Genomic DNA, 19,209 nt, shown 5'->3' with positions numbered 1-19,209 from the left:
TAAGTGAGCTGATTTAGGTCCGCCCCTTTTGGCGCGTAGTCCAATCGAAAGAGTCTTTATGGGCAGAGCCCCGCCCTGCGTAGCTGCGTGTTTTGCATACATTATCTGGTCAGTTATTCATCACATAAAACAACTTATTGCAAGCAAGTTTCTATCCGTTATTGTAACCACGGGTTGATAAAGCGGATCATTTTCATTCAACCATAATATTCTTCATAAGGTTAGCTTTATAAAGAAACCAAACACTTATATTTTGATATGCACCAAAAATACACGTGACCACAGAGGATATTACTGGGTTACATACATTGATAAACAGATCCTCAAATTCTAAACGACACAAATAGCAGGTGAGCTAAACATCTAGTAATCAGGTAACTTATACATTCTGGATTTACCATGGATTAAAAATAATGCAACAGCTTATAAATGTCACAAACAAAACATCCTTTAATATATAAGTTTATAAAGGTATGGTATATATATTGTTTCTTTTCTCGAGTATATTTTGTTTAACTTTGTTCTTTAAAACAAAATCCTTCAGGGTGTGGCTCTCTTTGTTTCACTAGCACATGGTCCAGTTGAATTCCTTTGTCTGTTTTGGGGGGCGCTGCAGAGAAACGGCGCGCATTCTCAGGAATGTACTGATAGTTGCTAGGTCGTAAATGTCTTTGGATTTACTGCATGAAGTCAAGGGAGTATGGCGCCAATAAAGTTTAGGCAAAGAGAAAGGGGGAGTTCTGTTTTCTTTCGAAATGACAAAACGTGAATTTCCTGAGCTGGAATGCGAGCTTTGATCCATCCTTGCATCAGGAATGTGTTGAACCTAGATGTGTGTGTATATTGATCAGGCATTACAAGAGGTAGCAAAAAGTTATTACATTTTATGATTATGCTTTTTTTTTTTTTTTGAAATAATGAATATCTATAATCTATAATGATAATCATTTTTCTGTGTTCTTGCGTTTGTGTAGGTATGCGTATCCTGGTGAACCTGCTGCTGGACACTCTGCCCATGCTGGGAAATGTGCTTCTGCTCTGTTTTTTTGTCTTCTTCATTTTTGGCATCATTGGCGTGCAGCTGTGGGCTGGACTATTAAGAAATCGCTGTTACCCAGAGGAGAATTTCACCCTGTGAGTACCAAAAGAGGAGGGCTGGTGGGCTTAAGAGAGTGAGAGAGTGAAAAGACTGAATGTACTGAAAATGTCAACTGTGATTTAATTGAGGAATAAAGCACTGGATCCAAACTGTGGGTTTATTTGGATGACAGTTTAGGTTTACCAAGGATAAAGAGATTGAATTTAGGAGGCCGGATCTTCTGGAAGATGCATTTCGGTGTACCTGATCAGTCCATCACTGGATTGGACTTGTATTTCAAATGTCCCTTCTCTCGAAGAAGGGATATTTGATGTGATCAGTGGATATTTTGGGATCACATGGACCTTGGGGACCAATAAACAAATCAGTAGTTCAGTTCTATTTAGAGATGCACGGAATTAGCCGATAAAGTTTTAAAATGTAAACATCGGCATCAGCTGATGTGAATAAATTTATGCTGATATGCCTTGCCGATAAGACAAATAACTCACATGTGCTCTGAGTGTGCTAGCTAGTAATTGTAATAAAATGAAAGTTAAGTACACAAATAACATTACGATACTTCTGTTTCTGAATAAATAAACCAGTAATAGATGCCATAAAATCACCATTCTGTTTTGATTTAAAGGTCAGAAGCGAAAACTTGCATGAATAAAATTACAAACATGACACTTGTAAATTAAGTAATTTAATGTATACAGATTTGTTAATTTATATGTAATACATAATTTTTTTTACAATTTAATAATAATTTGTAATTAATATTTTGTTTTATAATTTCTGCACAGGAGAGATTTGGCATTGTTTTAAATCAAAAGGAAATATACATCAGCATCGGCTATCGGCTATCGGCAAAATGATGTGAAAAATATCGGCAAAATGTTATTCTTGTCATATATTCTCAAAATTGTAGTTTTTAAGATGTAAACTGGTCTTACGTTCACTCATCTTCTCACATGTTTCCTTCTGTTTAATCTCTCCTCTCATCTTCTTGTTTTTACTGTCTACCTGCCACTAAAAATGCAAATATGGTTCCACCCAGTCGATGGCTCCAGTTGATTAAAACTCAGATTGGCGTCCATATTCATGAGTGGGTGTCTGCCTGAGGTTACCGTGCCAACCGTGGTCTGCCTGCCTCTCTCTGTTGTGTGATTGGATTTGAAAGGACTCACGGTGCATGGCAGCATGCGAGACTCACTGTGCGTTTGTTTGTACGCGTGTGTGCGCGTGTCTGAGTTTAAACGTCATCTGAGGCCTGATTGTCGTTTATTGTCTTACAGCGAGTATATTTACAGGCTGGCACTATATGATGAAGTGTTTTGAAAGGAGAGTCTATCATAGAGTCTCCTGAGAGAACGCCTGGTTTTCTTCTGCTTTGTACATTCTCTTACAGTCTTCTCAAAATGTACACTCTCCTTCCCTTTTGGTGGGGATGAATTACTTAAAATGTTTTGAAATAGAGTTTGAAAGAACAAATGCTACACAGATTTAGTTTAGTTTAGCGTATAAGGGGGTCTCTTTATATGAGAAATTTCTTTAGCTTTTGCAGACATATAAGTAACTGCGAATGTTAGATCACAAGTTAGTCAGAATACGTGTTTTCACTGGCTTCAAAGGTTGCGTAACCAAAACAATGTAACCATAGCAACAGTTGGCTGCTCAAACACTCTTCGAACTCCAAAACTTTAATATTGTCAAAATGTATTGGTTTTACAAGCAAGTGTATCAAAGAAACATCTATAATGCTGCTATTTAGCTAACTTTGGCCATTTTGCTAACTTTAGCCATACACCATTTTAAGAAAACGCTAAATGATTCAGTTTCTGATCGGTTTCTGATTGAATATTACATTGATTGAAACTCCAAGTTGTGAATCTACACGTATACGCTCGCTTGAGGTGGATATGTTATTTATTCAGTAACTACTGAATTTCACTTTACTACAATGCAGATGCTTACTACATTTCTGGGCCTTGAACACGTTAGTTGCAGCGCTGTCTATGCAGGGTCAGAAAGCTCTTGGATTTCATCAAAAATATCTTAATTTGTGTTCCAAAGATGAATTAAGGTCTTACGGGTTTGGAACAACATGAGGGTGAGTAATGACATAATTAAAATTTTTGCGTGAACTGTCCCTTTAATCAAGAAGAGAAGATTTAAGCAGGACTTGGTTCTATTCATTGGTTGTTAATTTTCAGATGTGAATGTTGCACTCAAAAATGTATGAGAGCTAGCAGTTGATTGGAGGGGTGGAGAATAAGCAAACAACATTTTTTGCAAAAATCTGGCATACATTACCAGAAGCAGGTGTTGATTTCACTGGAAGATCTTATGATATAAGGTCAAAAAACTATTTAAAAATGAAAGGTAAGACTGTTGACGTTAACTATGCTATAGGCACTGAAAAGTCTGTTTAGATCGATTCATTTTCATAGCATCTGGTGAGGTTTGACTTGAGCAAATGAAAGAAATTCCTTTAAAAAGTCAACCTTCAAAGTCACACTTCTCCTCGGGGCTAGTTTTATGCTGCATTCCTTAACATCCGCCCACCTGCAACGACCCACAAACAGCTTGTCAGTCATTGGTCAATTATCTCCATGTGCGAGAGCAGTCTTATTGGCAGTGGAATGGCATTTTGTGCCACAGTGGGATGTTAGCGTTGTGCCACGCTGGGCTGTGCTTCTCAGTGTGCTGCCATGCTGTGCCCGAACCCTGGCACTGGCACAAACATCATTCACACTCCAGCACTCCTTGCAGAGCCCTGACAGACTTACTGATTCTCTGCCGCTCTGTCTTTCTATCCCCCCCCCCAGTTGTCGCCATACTGCTGAGCTCTTAAAGAAAAGCGGTGCCACGCGGTCCAGCTTGACTGTCGTGTTGAAAATGCAGACTGACTTTTATAGGAGAGATCTCAGTGTGTGCCGTACAAACCCCACGGGCGAATCTGCGAAGGTTTGATGCATTGGCTCAATTTGCCATATCACAGGCATTGATTAGTTTTGTGCGTTGGAAATGTGCACACGCATATACTCACTCTAGTGTCACCACGGTGGTCTGTCTAGACAAATTGCTTTTTCTGGTGTAGCCTGATATACCAATGCTCATTACTGCTATCGAATGGTTCAGATCTTTTGGCTGCCGTGTTGTTGAAGGGCAAAGGAAAAACGTCCTCCGCGGCCGAAGAAACATTCTTGGCCTTTATTGAGCTGCGAGTCTGCGGAGGAGTCCTCTGTCCAAATGGGGAGAATTACACCCTGGGGATGATGAACCAATCCTTTCTTGGCACCCGATACCTCCAACATGGCTGTCTTGGGAGCTTTGTGCGCGTGCGAATTTAGATTAACTGTCTAGGTTTGCACTACACAACATCAGAAAGATCAGGCCCTTTCTGACAGAGCATGCTGCACAATTTCTTGTCCAGGCCCTTGTCGTTTCCAGGCTGGACTACTGCAATGCTCTTCTGGCTGGACTGCCATCAAACACAATCAAACCTCTACAAATGATTCAGAATGCAGCGGCACGACTGGTCTTCAACGAGCCCAAAAGAGCCCATGTTACACCTCTCTTCATCTCCTTGCACTGACTACCAGTGGCAGCTCGCATCAAGCTCAAGACACTGATGCTTGCATACAGAACGACCACAGGCTCAGCACTCTCCTACTTCCACTCACTATTACGAATCTACATCCCCTCCAGAAGTCTGAGATCTGCTAGTGAGCGACGCCTTGTGGTACAATCACAGAGAGGCTCAAAATCACTCTCCCGAACATTCTCGTTCACCATTCCTGGCTGGTGGAATAATCTTCCCACCCCTATCCGGAATGCTGGATCCCTGTCAATCTTCAAGCAACAACTGAAAACTCATCTCTTTTGGCACTACTTGACTTCATCCTAAACTCAAAAAAAAAATAAAAAAAAATTAATCTTTCCCTCAATCTTTCTCTCCTTCCCTTGCTAGCTTTTACTTATTTGAACAATGACTGAGACTTGGTGTTACGAGCACTTCCTCTGTCTGATTGCCTCTTCAAGATGAATCGCTTCTTGTATTGCCCAATTGTAAGTCGCTTTGGATAAAAGCATCTGCCAAATGACTAAATGTAAAATGTAAATGTAGACCACAAAGCAATAGAGGCATTGATTGGTCAGTGTGGCTTGCATGTACTATGCTTGTTTGTGCTAGGTGAACAAATGGCATTGCATGATGTTGGTGCTTATTCGTGTATACATGGATGTGGGAGAGAAATGGGGAAAATTAGAAAAAAGGAGCGAGAGGGGGGAAAGGGAGTGTAAATAGTCATTGTGACCCTGTTATGTGTATGAGAGGGTGAGTGGCTGATGGAAACAGCTATTTCTGGCCAGTGAGACACTGTGATTAAGGGGCAGGCTGCCCTCAATGGGTCACTCCCAGAGAAATGGGCTTTACACACATGTACGCACACTCTGCACATGCTCAGTTGGTCTGCTATAGAATGAATCCACACTGGTTACTGCTCAGATCTCTTCAGGTCTGCCTAGAGATGTTTCAGCTATACTGTAAGAACACACTTTAAGGGATGCAAAATTATTTAAATATTATTATTATTATTTTTGTATTTTTATTTTTCTTGTAAACACAGGCCTCACAACATTTAGTTAATATGAAAAATCTATTTAATTTTGGGAGTGTGAGAAAAATATGATATTTAGGCAAAATAAGAAAAATGTACACATCTTCATTGGAAAGGGATCAAATATGCAAAAGATGCTGGGAAATCAACACATTTATATGACCTAAAGGATTTTTCTGAAGAAGAGCTGGCAGTTTAACTTTTCAAGACTAGTTTAACTATCACAAAACAAAACATTATTTTCTCTTGTGGACTATATGTAAATGTCTTATGTAAAATATCTTATTCATGTCAGTACTAAATAAACAATAACATGCATTTTGTATGATCCATCTTATTTTGGTAAAATAATTAACATTTTGCAGAAAAGTTTAACCACAACTGTAGATAGATAGATAAACGAATTTTGTTTTAATGTACATTAATTTTGTTAATTTTTTTAACACTGTATTTTCAAAAACGTTGACTTCTCCTTCCGTCTTGTCCTTAGCACATCTGGCATCACCCTCCCCGCCCCATATTATCAGCCTGAGGAGGATGACGAGCGGCCCTTCATCTGCTCGCTGGCTCAGGATAACGGCATCATGTCCTGCAGCGACGTCCCCGCTCGGAGAGAAGGCGGACGGGAGTGCTGTCTAGATAAAGAGGATGCGCTGCACCGTCAGGCCCTGGGCCTGAGCGCGGAGCCGCTAGTCAACGGCAGTGCCTCCGCCATGGGACTTTGTGTGAACTGGAACCAGTACTACACCCGCTGTCACACAGGACACTCCAACCCACATAAAGGAGCGATCAATTTTGACAACATAGGTTATGCATGGATCGTCATATTTCAGGTGAGAGATTGAGTCAAGTGGCATTTGTTGAAATTACACATCTGATTCTTATCCTATCGTAAATCAACAGCGCTTACTACAGGTGTAAATGTGATTCAAAGCATTTTGTGATACAATCACTCAAACCACATTCAGGGAAAGTTGAAAATGCATGTGACAGCATTGCATGTGCAGTGTGTTCTAAATGCTAATCCATCCTGATGCATCTTGGACAACAGTGAGGGGCCGCCTACACATCTGTTAATCATCCACTGTGGTAAAACAAAGGTTTAAAGAAATTATTTGCAAATGAGGTAAGAAAAAGAAAAAATCAGCTTGTTTTCACTTTGAATTAATTATAATTTTTCTTACCCATTGGCAAATAGTATTAAGCATTTACATTAATTTATTTAGCAAAGTGTTTACCCAAAGCAACTTGACATTGTTTGCAGTTTTAGTATGAGCTAGATTAGTAGCTTCAAAAGCTACAGAAGAAGTGAAATCCAAAAAAGAGCAATAGAGAAGTTTATATATATTTCTTTTATTGTGCTTGTGTAGATATGTGTGTATACATTTCATCAGAATTGCTGAAGAATTCATCAACAATGAGGTTTTGAGTAATTTTGTTGTTCTCTTAATGCTTCTAAATCTTATAATATTACAAATTTTTTATATAGTCACAAAATTAGAGACGAAATCCGATTACAAATAGCAGACGCATGTTACTTCATCGTAAACAGCATTTGTCTCAACTGACGACTTGTGATGGATCATCTGAGACAGATCTTTACCAGGTGCATAAAGAGCTTGATTATGGTCTGATCTGGTGTGTGCAGGTGATCACGCTGGAGGGCTGGGTGGAGATCATGTACTACGTCATGGACGCTCATTCCTTCTACAACTTCATCTACTTCATATTCCTCATCATCGTAAGTTTTTATACCTTGCCATGCGTGTGTTCAGAGATAAAGCATGTGTCCTAATTATTTAGAACTTGTAGTCTGTGGTTTTATATGGCATATGTAATCTGGGAGGACCTGAAGTTTGCTGACCTTCAACAGGACCAGAGGGTAGATTAGATGTTTGGTCTCAATGGTAAGAACCAAAAGGTCATGTCTTTCCCCTGGACACAAAAACACAACTTAACCCATCACAAGAATGAAACTTTTAGCACAACGCCTTCTAATTAGGGATGCACTGATATTAAAGTGGTCATGAACTGAGAAATCAAAAATGGCCCTTTGCAAAGAGCTTGACAGGCGATCTGACCAATCATAACAATTGTCCGACAAACAAATCATACAGGAGAGTAGATTAAATTTGATGTACTTAAAAAATTGTGTGTATTGCTCTCTTTCTGTAGTTGAAACAAAATACATTCTGATGTTCATTCATGTTTATTTCGTGCTTTAAATAAATATAAGATCGGTTCACATGCCGCTTGAACTGAGGTGCTACAGCCATCTGTTACGACACATTGAAGAGCCACAAAACAGTATTTATTATTTTAATTTCTTAAAAAATGACCAAATCTGAAAGCTGAGACCTTGTTTTGTACCAGAAGTAACCTGCTCTGTCATGTTCTGTCTGAACATGTGTAGTGTGAGAGCGCCGTGGCCTGTCGGACATAGCAACAGTAACTAAGGAGGACAGGTTTTTTCGAAGGGTCAATTCCCTTGATCTTTTGACATATAAAAGGGCATTGTTCTATTAAAACATCCTGTAAGTTTCGGAACTCAAAACTTTCTCGTTAGTCTAAAAACAACTTATGTTGGAGCCAGTCTGCCAAAACGTCAGGTTGTGGAACATATCACTTTGATGTAACAGTGTGGCTAAACACCACCAGAAGAAGATCAACGCCTGCTTCTACATCACTGCCTGTTTAGCCCCACCCTCCGATTCGTGCATGTAGTGTAAATAACGAGAGGTGAAAGCCGTTCTATGCAGAAATCAAACAATAAAGATGGCTCCAAAGACAACAAGATGCTGTGCAGTGCCAGGATTACCTTCCTTCTGATACCAACGTAAGGAAAAAGTTTTTTAATGAAGATCTAGACCACATCAGTAAGAACTGTCTTTTGTTCAATTCATTTTAACACAGATTCGTTTGCAAACAATGTTTGATGCAGGATGCAGTTTGATGCAGGATTTTCAGAAAATATTGAAACTAAAAGAAAATGCTGTGCGTACTATATTGGATCTGACAGTAATGCTGCGACACACAAGTTTGAGTAACTGTTTTTATTACGTGATCACTATTGCTTTCAATCTAAATCACAACTGTATCCATCTATAAAGGCTGTAGCCTGTCAAACATACACAGCTGTTAGCCAATCATAGCAATGGGCATATACTTCTGAATTTACAATCTTCCACACCTATTCAAACTGAGCATTCTGATGAGGGGGGTTAAAACAAGACAGAAAAATTGTCTCTTACTTCTAAATTATAATGTTTTTTGATGTAAAAAATCTTGATAACATTACACGTGGACCTCAGAGAACGGTACAAAATTTAAAATAAAGACCGATAAGACAATAATTATTTTCATGTTATGGCTGTTAGCTGATAAATAGCTGATATTAAAGGTGCCATAGAATGGAAAACTGTATTTATCTTGGCATAGTTGAATAATAAGTTCTGTACAAGGAAATGAGGTTTATTTTAAGGGAAGGGAAAGGGAAGTGGTGTGGTGTGTGGCCAAGTATGGTGACCCATACTCAGAATTTGTGCTCTGCATTTAACCCATCCAAGTGTACACACAGTAGTGAACATACACCCGGAGCAGTGGGCAGCCAATGCTGCGGCGCCTGGGGAGCAGTTGGGGGTTCAGTGCCTTGCTCAAGGGTCTCACTTCAGTCGTGGTATTGAGGGTGGAGAGAGTGTTGGTTATTCACTCCCCCACCTACAATCCCTGCCGGACCTGAGACTTGAACCCACGGCCTTCGGGTTACAAGTCCAACTCTCTATACATTAGACCATGACTTAAGGTGTCCTTGCCACATACCTTCTATGTAGATAACAGAGAACAATTTAAAATATTGTATCAATGCATTCTATGGCACCTTTAAAATTCTGTATTATTTTGTCTAAGTAGAAATTGTACAAATACATTTTAAAAATAAAATCAATCATTTTAAATGTAAAATTAGGCATCACAACATTATTATGAACAGTATGAAAAACTGACATTCATTTTGAGGTTAAAGAAATCACAAAAATATCACTACTAATATCAACTGATAACCACTGTGGTACTTGTATAGTGTGCATTGCTACTTCTAATTGTTTACTTTTTGAATTTGCATTGTTAAAAGCGCTATATAAATAAAGGTGACTTGACTTTTTCTTCTAAAACAATCATCTTGTAAAAAATTGAGACTCATATTTAGCGTTTAGTGTGCCATCTGTAAGCTCAAACTTAATACAGTATTTTAAATGCAAGACCACGTAACATCTAATAGAAGTTTATCAGTTTGATTAGTCCTGCCATATGGTGCATTGCAAGTGAAGTTTAAAGTCTTGAAAAAAATCACAACTGGTATTCCTTAGAGATGTGTCCGGACCCAGCTTTTATTGACAGACTGAACTGAACTGAATCTGCAGGACTCCCATTGATGACCTGAAGGTTTCAAAGATGCAGATATTAGCTAAACAGCACATTTAATAGTCGACAGAGCCGCAGAGATCAATTAGGCAATGAACAACATAGTGAAGAATCAATAGCTGGACACTATAAAATGAATTTATCTTTGCTTCGGCTGCATGTTTAACGATGCCGTGATGGAGCCAGTTCTCGCACCGCGCTGGCCCTCTCCATTGAATGGTAGGAACAGAGACAGAGCGAACGAGACAGCCCTGCAGTGAGATGCGCTTCGGATAATGTCTCCTCCCAAGATTAAAGAAGAGAGAGAGCGGAAAGAAATGCCCTGAGGATAAGGAGGAAAAGGATCTGAGACTGAAAGACAGCAGGAGACTAAAGGAATAAAAGAGGAAGGGAATGGATTTAGGAATGAGATGTGCAGGTCAGATAGTAGAGAGGCCTGCTGATATTTGTTGTAGCTATTTGTGCTTTTCTTTACCTTTCCTGTTTCCTCCGTTAAAACGTGTGTTAGACAACTGATGGCTCTGCTGGAGACGCCGAAATCCATTTTAGCCCAACAAATAGCCAGTATAGGGAGATGTGGGTGTGTGTCTGTAGCTAATGACAGGGCCTAATCCTGTGTAGGTCAGCGGAGTGAAAGCATTAGCAGTTAATTAGAGCCCATCAGACTAGCGGACCCCTGCCGCCATCTCTGCAGTCCCACACTTCCTGACAGAGACCCTGCTACCCCGACACATGCACCCTGCGAAGCTGTCATGTGATCCTTCCCAACATGCACCAGCAGAACGCCGACTGGTGGAATGTGGCTCTGAGTGAATTATAAAGAGACTCTCAGGACTGAGACATCATTTAGATTAGTCATTATCAGTATTGTGTTGCCTAAACAACAGGAAGTTACAGAAATCAGTAGGTGCAGCGCAATTGATTCGACTTTGTACTCACCCTCATGATTTTCCACAGTTCTTGCGCATTATTTATAGTTTAACTGTGGTAAAAATCCTGCATGCTGTAGAAATCATAATGTATTCAAACTGCACAATGCATATATATATATATATATATATATATATATATATATATAATGTATGTATTTACCAAAAATAAATACAATCAAGCCCACTAAACCATATTTAAGAAGGCGGTTTTATAATATTAATAAAGTACTGCACAAGTCCTAAAACTTCCATTGTCCCAAAATCAAGTTTTTTTTTTTTTTTTTTGGATGGGTTTTTGATTAAATGTCTACAATAAAGCCTGTGGATAACACAAGCTTATTGTATTTTCATGTTTTATTCTGCAACATAAAATACATCAGTAATATCTTACTTGCGATCTCTTTTTCTTTTTTTATGTAAAAAGGGGGTTGCTAATAAGTGGCCAAATAGGACAGAGGTTGTTTGGGACAATGTCATCATGCTGACCAGGAAAGCTCATCTACTCAATAGTCTGCTTTACAGCCTTGTTGTGTTTGTATAGTACTTTCGCTCTTGCAAATCATTCTCAAATTTGTAGATTGAGATTTGTCTTTAGTTTTTTTTTAAAACAAACTTTGAAGTTGGTCTAGTGTGTTTATAGCCTACCTTTAGTTTTTTACCTCTGGTGATTGCATTTAGTCTTCAATTCAAAGTGGGTTAATTTGTGAAGATTGATGAACAAAACAAAGCTATTAGCTTTTTGTCAAGGGAACCAGGGCTATGCTTACTTCTGGGCTGGCCTACAAAAATATGTCATCCCTGTAGCACTTTATTACAAAGCTCTGATTGGGTCAAAATTAAGCCAAAATATGCGTCTTTATGTAGCCCCAATTTTTGTCTGTGCTTGTCATCACTGTGTGTGCATTAAATATTTGCACTAACTGGTGGGTCCAATAGTTGCAAGGACTGTGTGGACGATGTAACAGCAGGCAGAAAAAAGGAAGTGTGCCATAGGGTTAAACTTTAAACTTGAAATAGTTTTGTCTCAGAATTAAAATCCCTGTGTGTTCTGCAGTGTTTGAAGGGAGTAAGATGTGTCTTTTCACTGTATGTGTGTGTGCAGGTTTATGCGAGTCTGCACTTTTATTTATTTCTTTGACGCCCTGCTCTGTCTGTAACCTGGCAACCACACAGCCAGCCGTCGCTACCTGTAGAGAGAGGGCCATAGTGTGCCGACACAGCCCACACCCCACCAATGCACCTCTATTCACTTCCTTTCACTTCTATTGAACATCGGAGCAATTAATTCAGGCTCGCCTTCTCTGTGCCCAGTTTTTCCTCTTCAGCTGTTCTCTGATGGATCCGGACAAATGGGCAGAGGGATCTCAAATAATTAGATTAAAAACATTGTCTCTGATTACAGACAACAAAATATTAACAAATCTTGTTATATTTTTGGCTTGCTTATGGGATTTACTCATGGATATGAATTTTGAGCTGATGGCATGGGAAGAATTTATTTTATTTTACTATCCATATTATGTTGGCAAAGTTCTCCCTGCGTTTGCACATTGATGTCACAATAATGAAATGACCGGTTCTGCATGCTGTTCTTTTTTTGGACAGGCAGTCTTAAGGTCACCCTGCCTGCAGCCATACTCTTCGATTGTAAGAGAAGTATTAAATGAGAGTATAAATCATCACCTGTCATCTTTCATCGAACTGTAACAGAACTGAAGTATACTCACTAACCAGCACCCATTTGACCTCTCCCTTTCTTCTCCTGCCTCGTTCCATCTGTCTGTCTTTCTTTCTTTCTTTCTTTCAGTCTGTTTTAATAAGCATTTTTTTCTTTAAAATAATATAGAACAATGGTGCTGACATGTCTTAACTAGTAGAGGCACCATTTTGGAGTTAAAGTAGTACATGAATTGAAATAAGTTCTTCATGGCTAATCTTCTCGTTTTATGAGCTATTTAGTATCAGTCATTGAGTAATTATGATCGATTAACCACATTAATAACCAGATTAAATTTATACGTGAATGAATCATTTACACCTATTATTCCTGAAAGTTAATTATTTCAAAGATTTGACTTTTTTTATTTAAAAAGATCAATTCATAAATTAGACATGGTTACTTACATCATGATATCTCACAAAGTGCCAATGTTTTTGTTTAATTTAATTTATTTATTTATTAAAGATTCATTTTGCCAGTTTTGCCTTTATGATATGATGACAGGAAGTGAAGTGGGAGATAGAGACAGGGACGGGATCGAGAAAGGTTCATAAGCCGGTACTTGAACTCGAGACACCCGAAGCACAACAGTACTATACTGTATGTTTGCGCGCTGCCCACAAGGCTATCAGTGTCAACAGTTTTATTTTATTTTATTTTATAGGAGAACTAGAGTCAATGTCTAGATTTTCAGTGAATAATGATGTAAATTATAATCTGTTCTTCACAAAAAGTATATTCTTCACTACCATTTTTATGATGCTTGTTTTGTCATTTTGAGGTCCTCTTTCATAATATTAAAGAATGCTCTGAATTTTCTTCAAAAGTTCACATTTGTATTCCACAGAAGAAAGTCAGTCATACAGTATAGGCATGAGGGTGAGTAAATGATAACAGAATTGTCATTTTTGGGTGAACTATCACTTTAAAAATCAAATAAGTATTAAGGATATTGTGTGTGTGCGTGTGTGTGTTAAAGCATGCAGAGGAATTGATGAGAGGAAAGGTGACCGCAAGGAATGAAGTTGTCTATCTGCATAAAACAGAGGTCCGACTGTTGATTAGGAGTAGTCCAGTCACACATCAGACTCCCAAATCAGGGCAGCAGATGTGGAGGCAGGACACAGCTGTCCCCCCCTCCACGCACACACACTTCTGTGCATTTCTCCACCTCCTCTGTCCTCCTCACGACTCTTCCGTCCTCTCTGATCCCTACTTCACATATACAGGAACCAGGCTGTACTTTCATTAAGACCTAAGAGCGAGCTCTGTGTGCATTCGCGTGTTGAAAATGCCAGTGATATGAATGGCAAATGATATAAGAGCAGGCTTTCTGTTCTGTTGAGTCTGGAACTGGTTCGCTCTCGGTCTTTAAAATGATTGGTTCACGATTCTAATCCGTTTCACGTTGGCAGAGGGATCTAGCCCTTCTCTGCAAGGACTAGGAGATATTTAGAGGTTTTGCTCCTATGAAAGAGCCTGATAATTATAGCATATCAAAGCCAGAGCAATACAGGCACACACACAACAAAACAGGCTCTTGTTTGGGCGTCTGCTGACTTTTTCAAATATAGGGTCCGTTTATAGCAGCTCATCTAGACAGTTATGGCCGCTGCTTATGCCAAACACTGCAGCATAGGTTGCGTTAGAGTGCTTAGAGGGGTTTAGGTGTCAAGTAGATCTGGATATTTAAAGCAGCTGAGACTTCACACATAGTGCAAGAGTTATGGGAACAGAATTGAGCCAAAAATGTATCTTTAGTGTATAAGAAAGTAATGACAACAAAATGCTCAAATAAATTAACTCAAATATATGTTTTTAAAGGTGTACCCTGTTGAAAAATCCAGCATATGCTGGTTAGATATGTTTTGAAGCATGGCTGAACGTTTGAGCTGGTCAAACCAGCAGACATGCTTCAAAACACACCTAACCAGCATATGCTGGATTTTTCAACAGGGTAGTTTACCCAAAAATTAATATTTAGTCATTATTTACTCATTTATGAACTAATAAATGAAATGAAATTATCATTTCAAACCCTGTCATTTTACACTGAATGTTAACTGGAGCGTACAAGCTTTAAAAAGGTTGCAGAAATAATAAAAAAGTGGTCCATGTGCAGCTATTGTTTGCTATATTCCAAAAGTATGGAAGTTATAAACTCAGAGAAAATAGTTGCTAGCAATCCTTAGAATATTTATGAAAGACGCACTGTCTGATGTCCGTAAGTGAATCTGGGGGAATTTTTTATTTTTATTTATTTGTTGTCAAATTGGTTAAATCCGGTTCAAACAATAAATATGAATGCATCTGATTTAAAGAGGAGGTTGTCAATGTACAATTACTTAATTTTTTTATCTGTTTCTCTGAAATGGCTTCAGAAATAAAAACAAGCAGTTCCAGAAAGCACTTCTCCAGTATTTTGTATCCAGAGAAGACAGTCAGTCATAGGGGTTTAGAGCAACATAAGGATGGGTAAATGATGATTTTCAACTCTTTCTCTTCTTCTTCCTGTTCCAGATTGGATCTTTCTTCATGATTAATCTGTGCCTGGTGGTCATTGCCACTCAGTTTTCGGAGACCAAACAGCGAGAGCACCAGCTGATGCAAGAGCAACGCGCTCGCTACCTGTCCTCCAGCACGCTGGCTTCACTCGCTGAGCCCGGAGACTGTTACGAGGAGCTCTTCCAGCTGGTCTGCCACATTCTGCGCAAGGCCCGCCGCCGCTCAGCCGCCCTTTACTACATGCTCCGTGGTAAAGCCCCGCCCCCTGGAGGAGGGAGGGGGCGTGGCAGGGGAGGGACAGGATCGACAGGGGGAGGGGCTAATGTGAATGGCAGCGAAAGACACCACTGCCATTCTACTCAGAGTGAGTAAGAGATAGAGGAAGAGTTAGAAAAGGTTGATTAGTTCTAGAGAAATCAGCCATCCTAAACTCATCCTAAAACCCTTTTTCACTCATAGTGTAGGAAAATTCACCCTAAAGTGTTCACTTATAAGTTGTGCTAGAAAATCTGATTAATTTGTTTGTCTTAAACTATCCTCTCTCACTATGAACTCTTCAGTTAATCCTGAACTCTTATCCATCACTTGTATTTGGTATTAAACATTTTGATTTATTTAGGTGAATTGATTCATGTTAAACTGCCCTCTCTTGCTTATACTGTATGTTTATTGTAAAGTGGAAGTTTTTTTAAAGATGTGAATGAATATTTAAAAAAGAAATCACTGCACAGCATTTTAAGTAGTTTTGAAGTAAGTCCTAAGTTATTTTAAATTTAAAATTAATTGTTAATTATGGTGTTTTAATTATGGTGTTTTAAAGTTATTTTAAACAGTATTGCCCTTTTAAGCTGCTTCAGTGTATTTAGCTTATTTTGTGTCATAAAAAATAGCTTGTAGCCTGGCCAAGTTTCAAAGTAGCTTCCCCGCCACTCTAAACCAAATAGCAAGTTATAAAAGCAAAGAGCAAGTTGCAATAAAAACAAGAGCAAATCCATCCATATGTTTGCTTTTATGGCCCAATGACATTTCAATCCCAAGCAGCAGCATGGCAGTTGTCCAAGAAACTGACAGGCAAAAATTTTATTGTATTATATGAAAATGTCAAACAAATGTTGAATTTTTCATCTGTCTTGCAGCGCCTCATTGTATTCACGATACCAAGTTGGACCACAGCTCCCAACCTCTGGAGAACGCAATCTCGCTCTCCGTCACCCCAAACCCCGAGGAGTGTCCACAGTGTGCTGCCGCCCTGTCACTCAAGGAGGGGGCGGGATCGACGCGGCACTCAGCCAATGGGGAGGAAGAGGAGGGTGCACTGGAGGAGACCAACAGGGATGAGAACCGCTTGGACGAGAAGGTGGACAATAACTCCGAGGACTCACCGAAGAGGAAACGTACCTGTTTTGGGAAATGTAAAGATGTTTGGGATGAAATAAGAGTGAAGCTTTGGGGTATAGTTGAAAGCAAGTACTTCAACAGAGGGATTATGATCGCCATCCTCATCAATACAATCAGTATGGGCATCGAGCACCATAACCAGGTAATTTCACCCGCCGTGCAGTCGGTTCACATAATGAACCCACTCTGAAGAAGTGTTCAACCTCATCATGTCACATATTACTGTAATAGCCGGCTCTTTCTGCAGTGCTGATAGAGTCTTCACAGGGCCTGCCATTCAAAGTAATGAGAGCGTGTGGAACGGCCTTTGGAGTCTTGTTGGATTTTTTCTTGAAATGAAAGTGCAGTTAATTATCTTTGGAAGATGTAGAAAGCTACTACTACTCATGCACACTCTCTCTATTTTGCTCTCTCTGTATGTCTCTCCCCCTCCACCCCCTCATGTCTTCACTGCCTTGCCTGCAGTGGGGCCTGTTTTCTCATCTCTCTGGGCTTTAAAAATATCAACAAGCAGAGAGAGACAGATATAGAGAGAGAGAAAAAGCGATAGTCACCGCTGGCTTCTATTACGCAGCATTTTTAACATGTGAGACATCATGTAAATGCAGCCTACGCAGGCAAACAGAGGAGCCCCTGTGTACGTGCTTGCATATAAACAGGACTTTCCTCATGAGAGTTTGTGTTCCAGTCGGTCTTATATGGTTAAACGGATCATGTGTGATGATATCATCTGCTGTGACTCAGTATGTTTTAACCCGACTCGCAACCAGCCTTGTAAAGATCACAATATTTACATGCGATCAAGATATTTATTTATTTACACATTAATATACATGTGTGTGGGCAGTTTGTGTGTTTGTGTCGATTTAACAAGTGTCAATGCACTCGGTCTGCGCACACAAATGCATTTAAAGGTTCCTTTTGCTCTAAGAGTAGAGCGTGGTGCTAGCAATGGCAGGGTCATGGGTTTGATTCCCAGGAAGTGTGTCAAATGAAAACACTGAAAAGCAACCATTTTAATTCAGGATCATGTGCCAGGATCATGCGGGGTTGTGGGATTGTCTGAGGAAGCGGCGAAAATGCACTGAAAGTGGAGTATTGCACTAAGGAAGGCATTTAGGCGCATAAGCTGTTCAAGAGGGAGATGGCCTGTGGGAAGAAGCTATTCCTGTGTTCCAGTCATTTGTGTACAGGGAAACCTGCCATGTTACCATGTAGGCCTCCTTATTGTACCATGTATCACTTTCTTTCTTCTGTGGAACACAAAAGAAGATATTTTGAAGCAGTTTTGGTAACTTTTGACCTTCATTGCATGGACAAAAAAAATCACTGGAACATTTATTAAAATATCCGCTTTTATTTTCCACAGAAGAAAGTAAGTTGGAACAACACAAGGGTGACTAAATTGGGTGAACTTTAAAACATGCTTGATTTTTAACTCAGTCACAAGGACTAGTATTTTGGACCAATTAAGTTTTTTTGAAGTAGGGCAGAAGGGATTTTTTTTAAATGAATTGATACTTGTTGCCTCTTCTTGAAATCTGTCTGAATTTGTACTGCGTTTAACATCTTGAACATCTTTCCTGTTATAAAAGCTGATAAAGTGCGTTCTATAAAATATGCATAGGTGTAATATCCTGGTGGAAGTAGCAGGTCATCCGGGTATTTGTCACCTATCATGAGTATTGTGTTTTTGGATGCTCAACACTTAGTTGGTGCACTTTCGCACACTATGTAGTAGGGAAGTTGCCAAATTTGGATGCAGAGGTTAAACATTAAACTGGTCCCCGTCTCCAAAATCCTGGCCGCCATATCGATGAACACTCAGAATGACTGACAGGCAGCAAATGCCTAAAAGTCTTTAGATTGGCTGAAAAAGACAGTCATGGTGAGATTTTTCAAGTCATATTTCAGTGATCTGTTGGGTTGTAGTGACAATTTATTTATCAAAAATAATTTACAGCATTGTTGTTTGTACAAATAGGTTTGATAATGAGATGATCTGCTGATGGATTGGTTTAAGAGCAGTTTACAGTAAAGCCTGTGGGAGGACAAAGAAAAAAGGAGTGATAAAAATGGAAAGAGGGAGGAGAAGCTATTGGTGTTTCCTTACCGTATTGTTTTGCCATTATTACTCCTGATTGCTGTGTCAATATTCAATTTCTCTAAATGGCATCTCCCAGGAGCTGCCTGTGGTTTGGTTTTCATTCGTCCTTCAGTTTTGTTTTCTTGGCTTTAACTCGTCAATAGAGAGATATCGATCAATAAAGGGAAGCAGAAAGAGGGAACAAAAGGGACAATGAAGGAAGTGTTCTCAAATCAGATTTCGCTTTTGCTACCCTGGAATTCGGCCACCCCTCTCACTTGTGCACATGAACATACATAGTGTTATCGGTTGAGATAAGGTGTAATGGATTTATGTGATGTCAGATTACACAGCGTGGACTGAAGCAGATCAGGGTGGTTTGTTGATCCCTTTCTAAGCGCAGTAGATCTTACACTAGTCTCAGCCTTCGATGGACCACCCAC

The 19,209-nt window shown here is 39.4% G+C and overlaps 1 protein-coding gene across 1 annotated transcript in view; it reads left to right on the top strand.

Moving 5' to 3' along the window:
• LOC306864388 (voltage-dependent T-type calcium channel subunit alpha-1I-like) overlaps window positions 1-19,209 on the top strand; it is a gene marked incomplete at its 5' end in the record, with an annotated part of 186,726 nt that overhangs the window by 90,846 nt on the left and 76,671 nt on the right. Inside the window, 5 exons of the mRNA XM_079408392.1 lie at window positions 975-1,134; window positions 6,197-6,539; window positions 7,355-7,447; window positions 15,298-15,646; window positions 16,419-16,822. Of these exons, the coding sequence (XP_079264518.1) occupies window positions 975-1,134; window positions 6,197-6,539; window positions 7,355-7,447; window positions 15,298-15,646; window positions 16,419-16,822 (1,349 nt within the window). The remainder of the gene's footprint in view (window positions 1-974; window positions 1,135-6,196; window positions 6,540-7,354; window positions 7,448-15,297; window positions 15,647-16,418; window positions 16,823-19,209) is intronic.

Source organism: Barbus barbus, assembly GCF_936440315.1.
Source record: "Barbus barbus genome assembly, chromosome: 4".
NCBI lineage: Eukaryota > Metazoa > Chordata > Actinopteri > Cypriniformes > Cyprinidae > Barbus > Barbus barbus.
The sequence above is the reverse complement of the archived record's forward strand: the minus strand, read 5'-3'. Positions and strand labels throughout refer to the sequence as shown.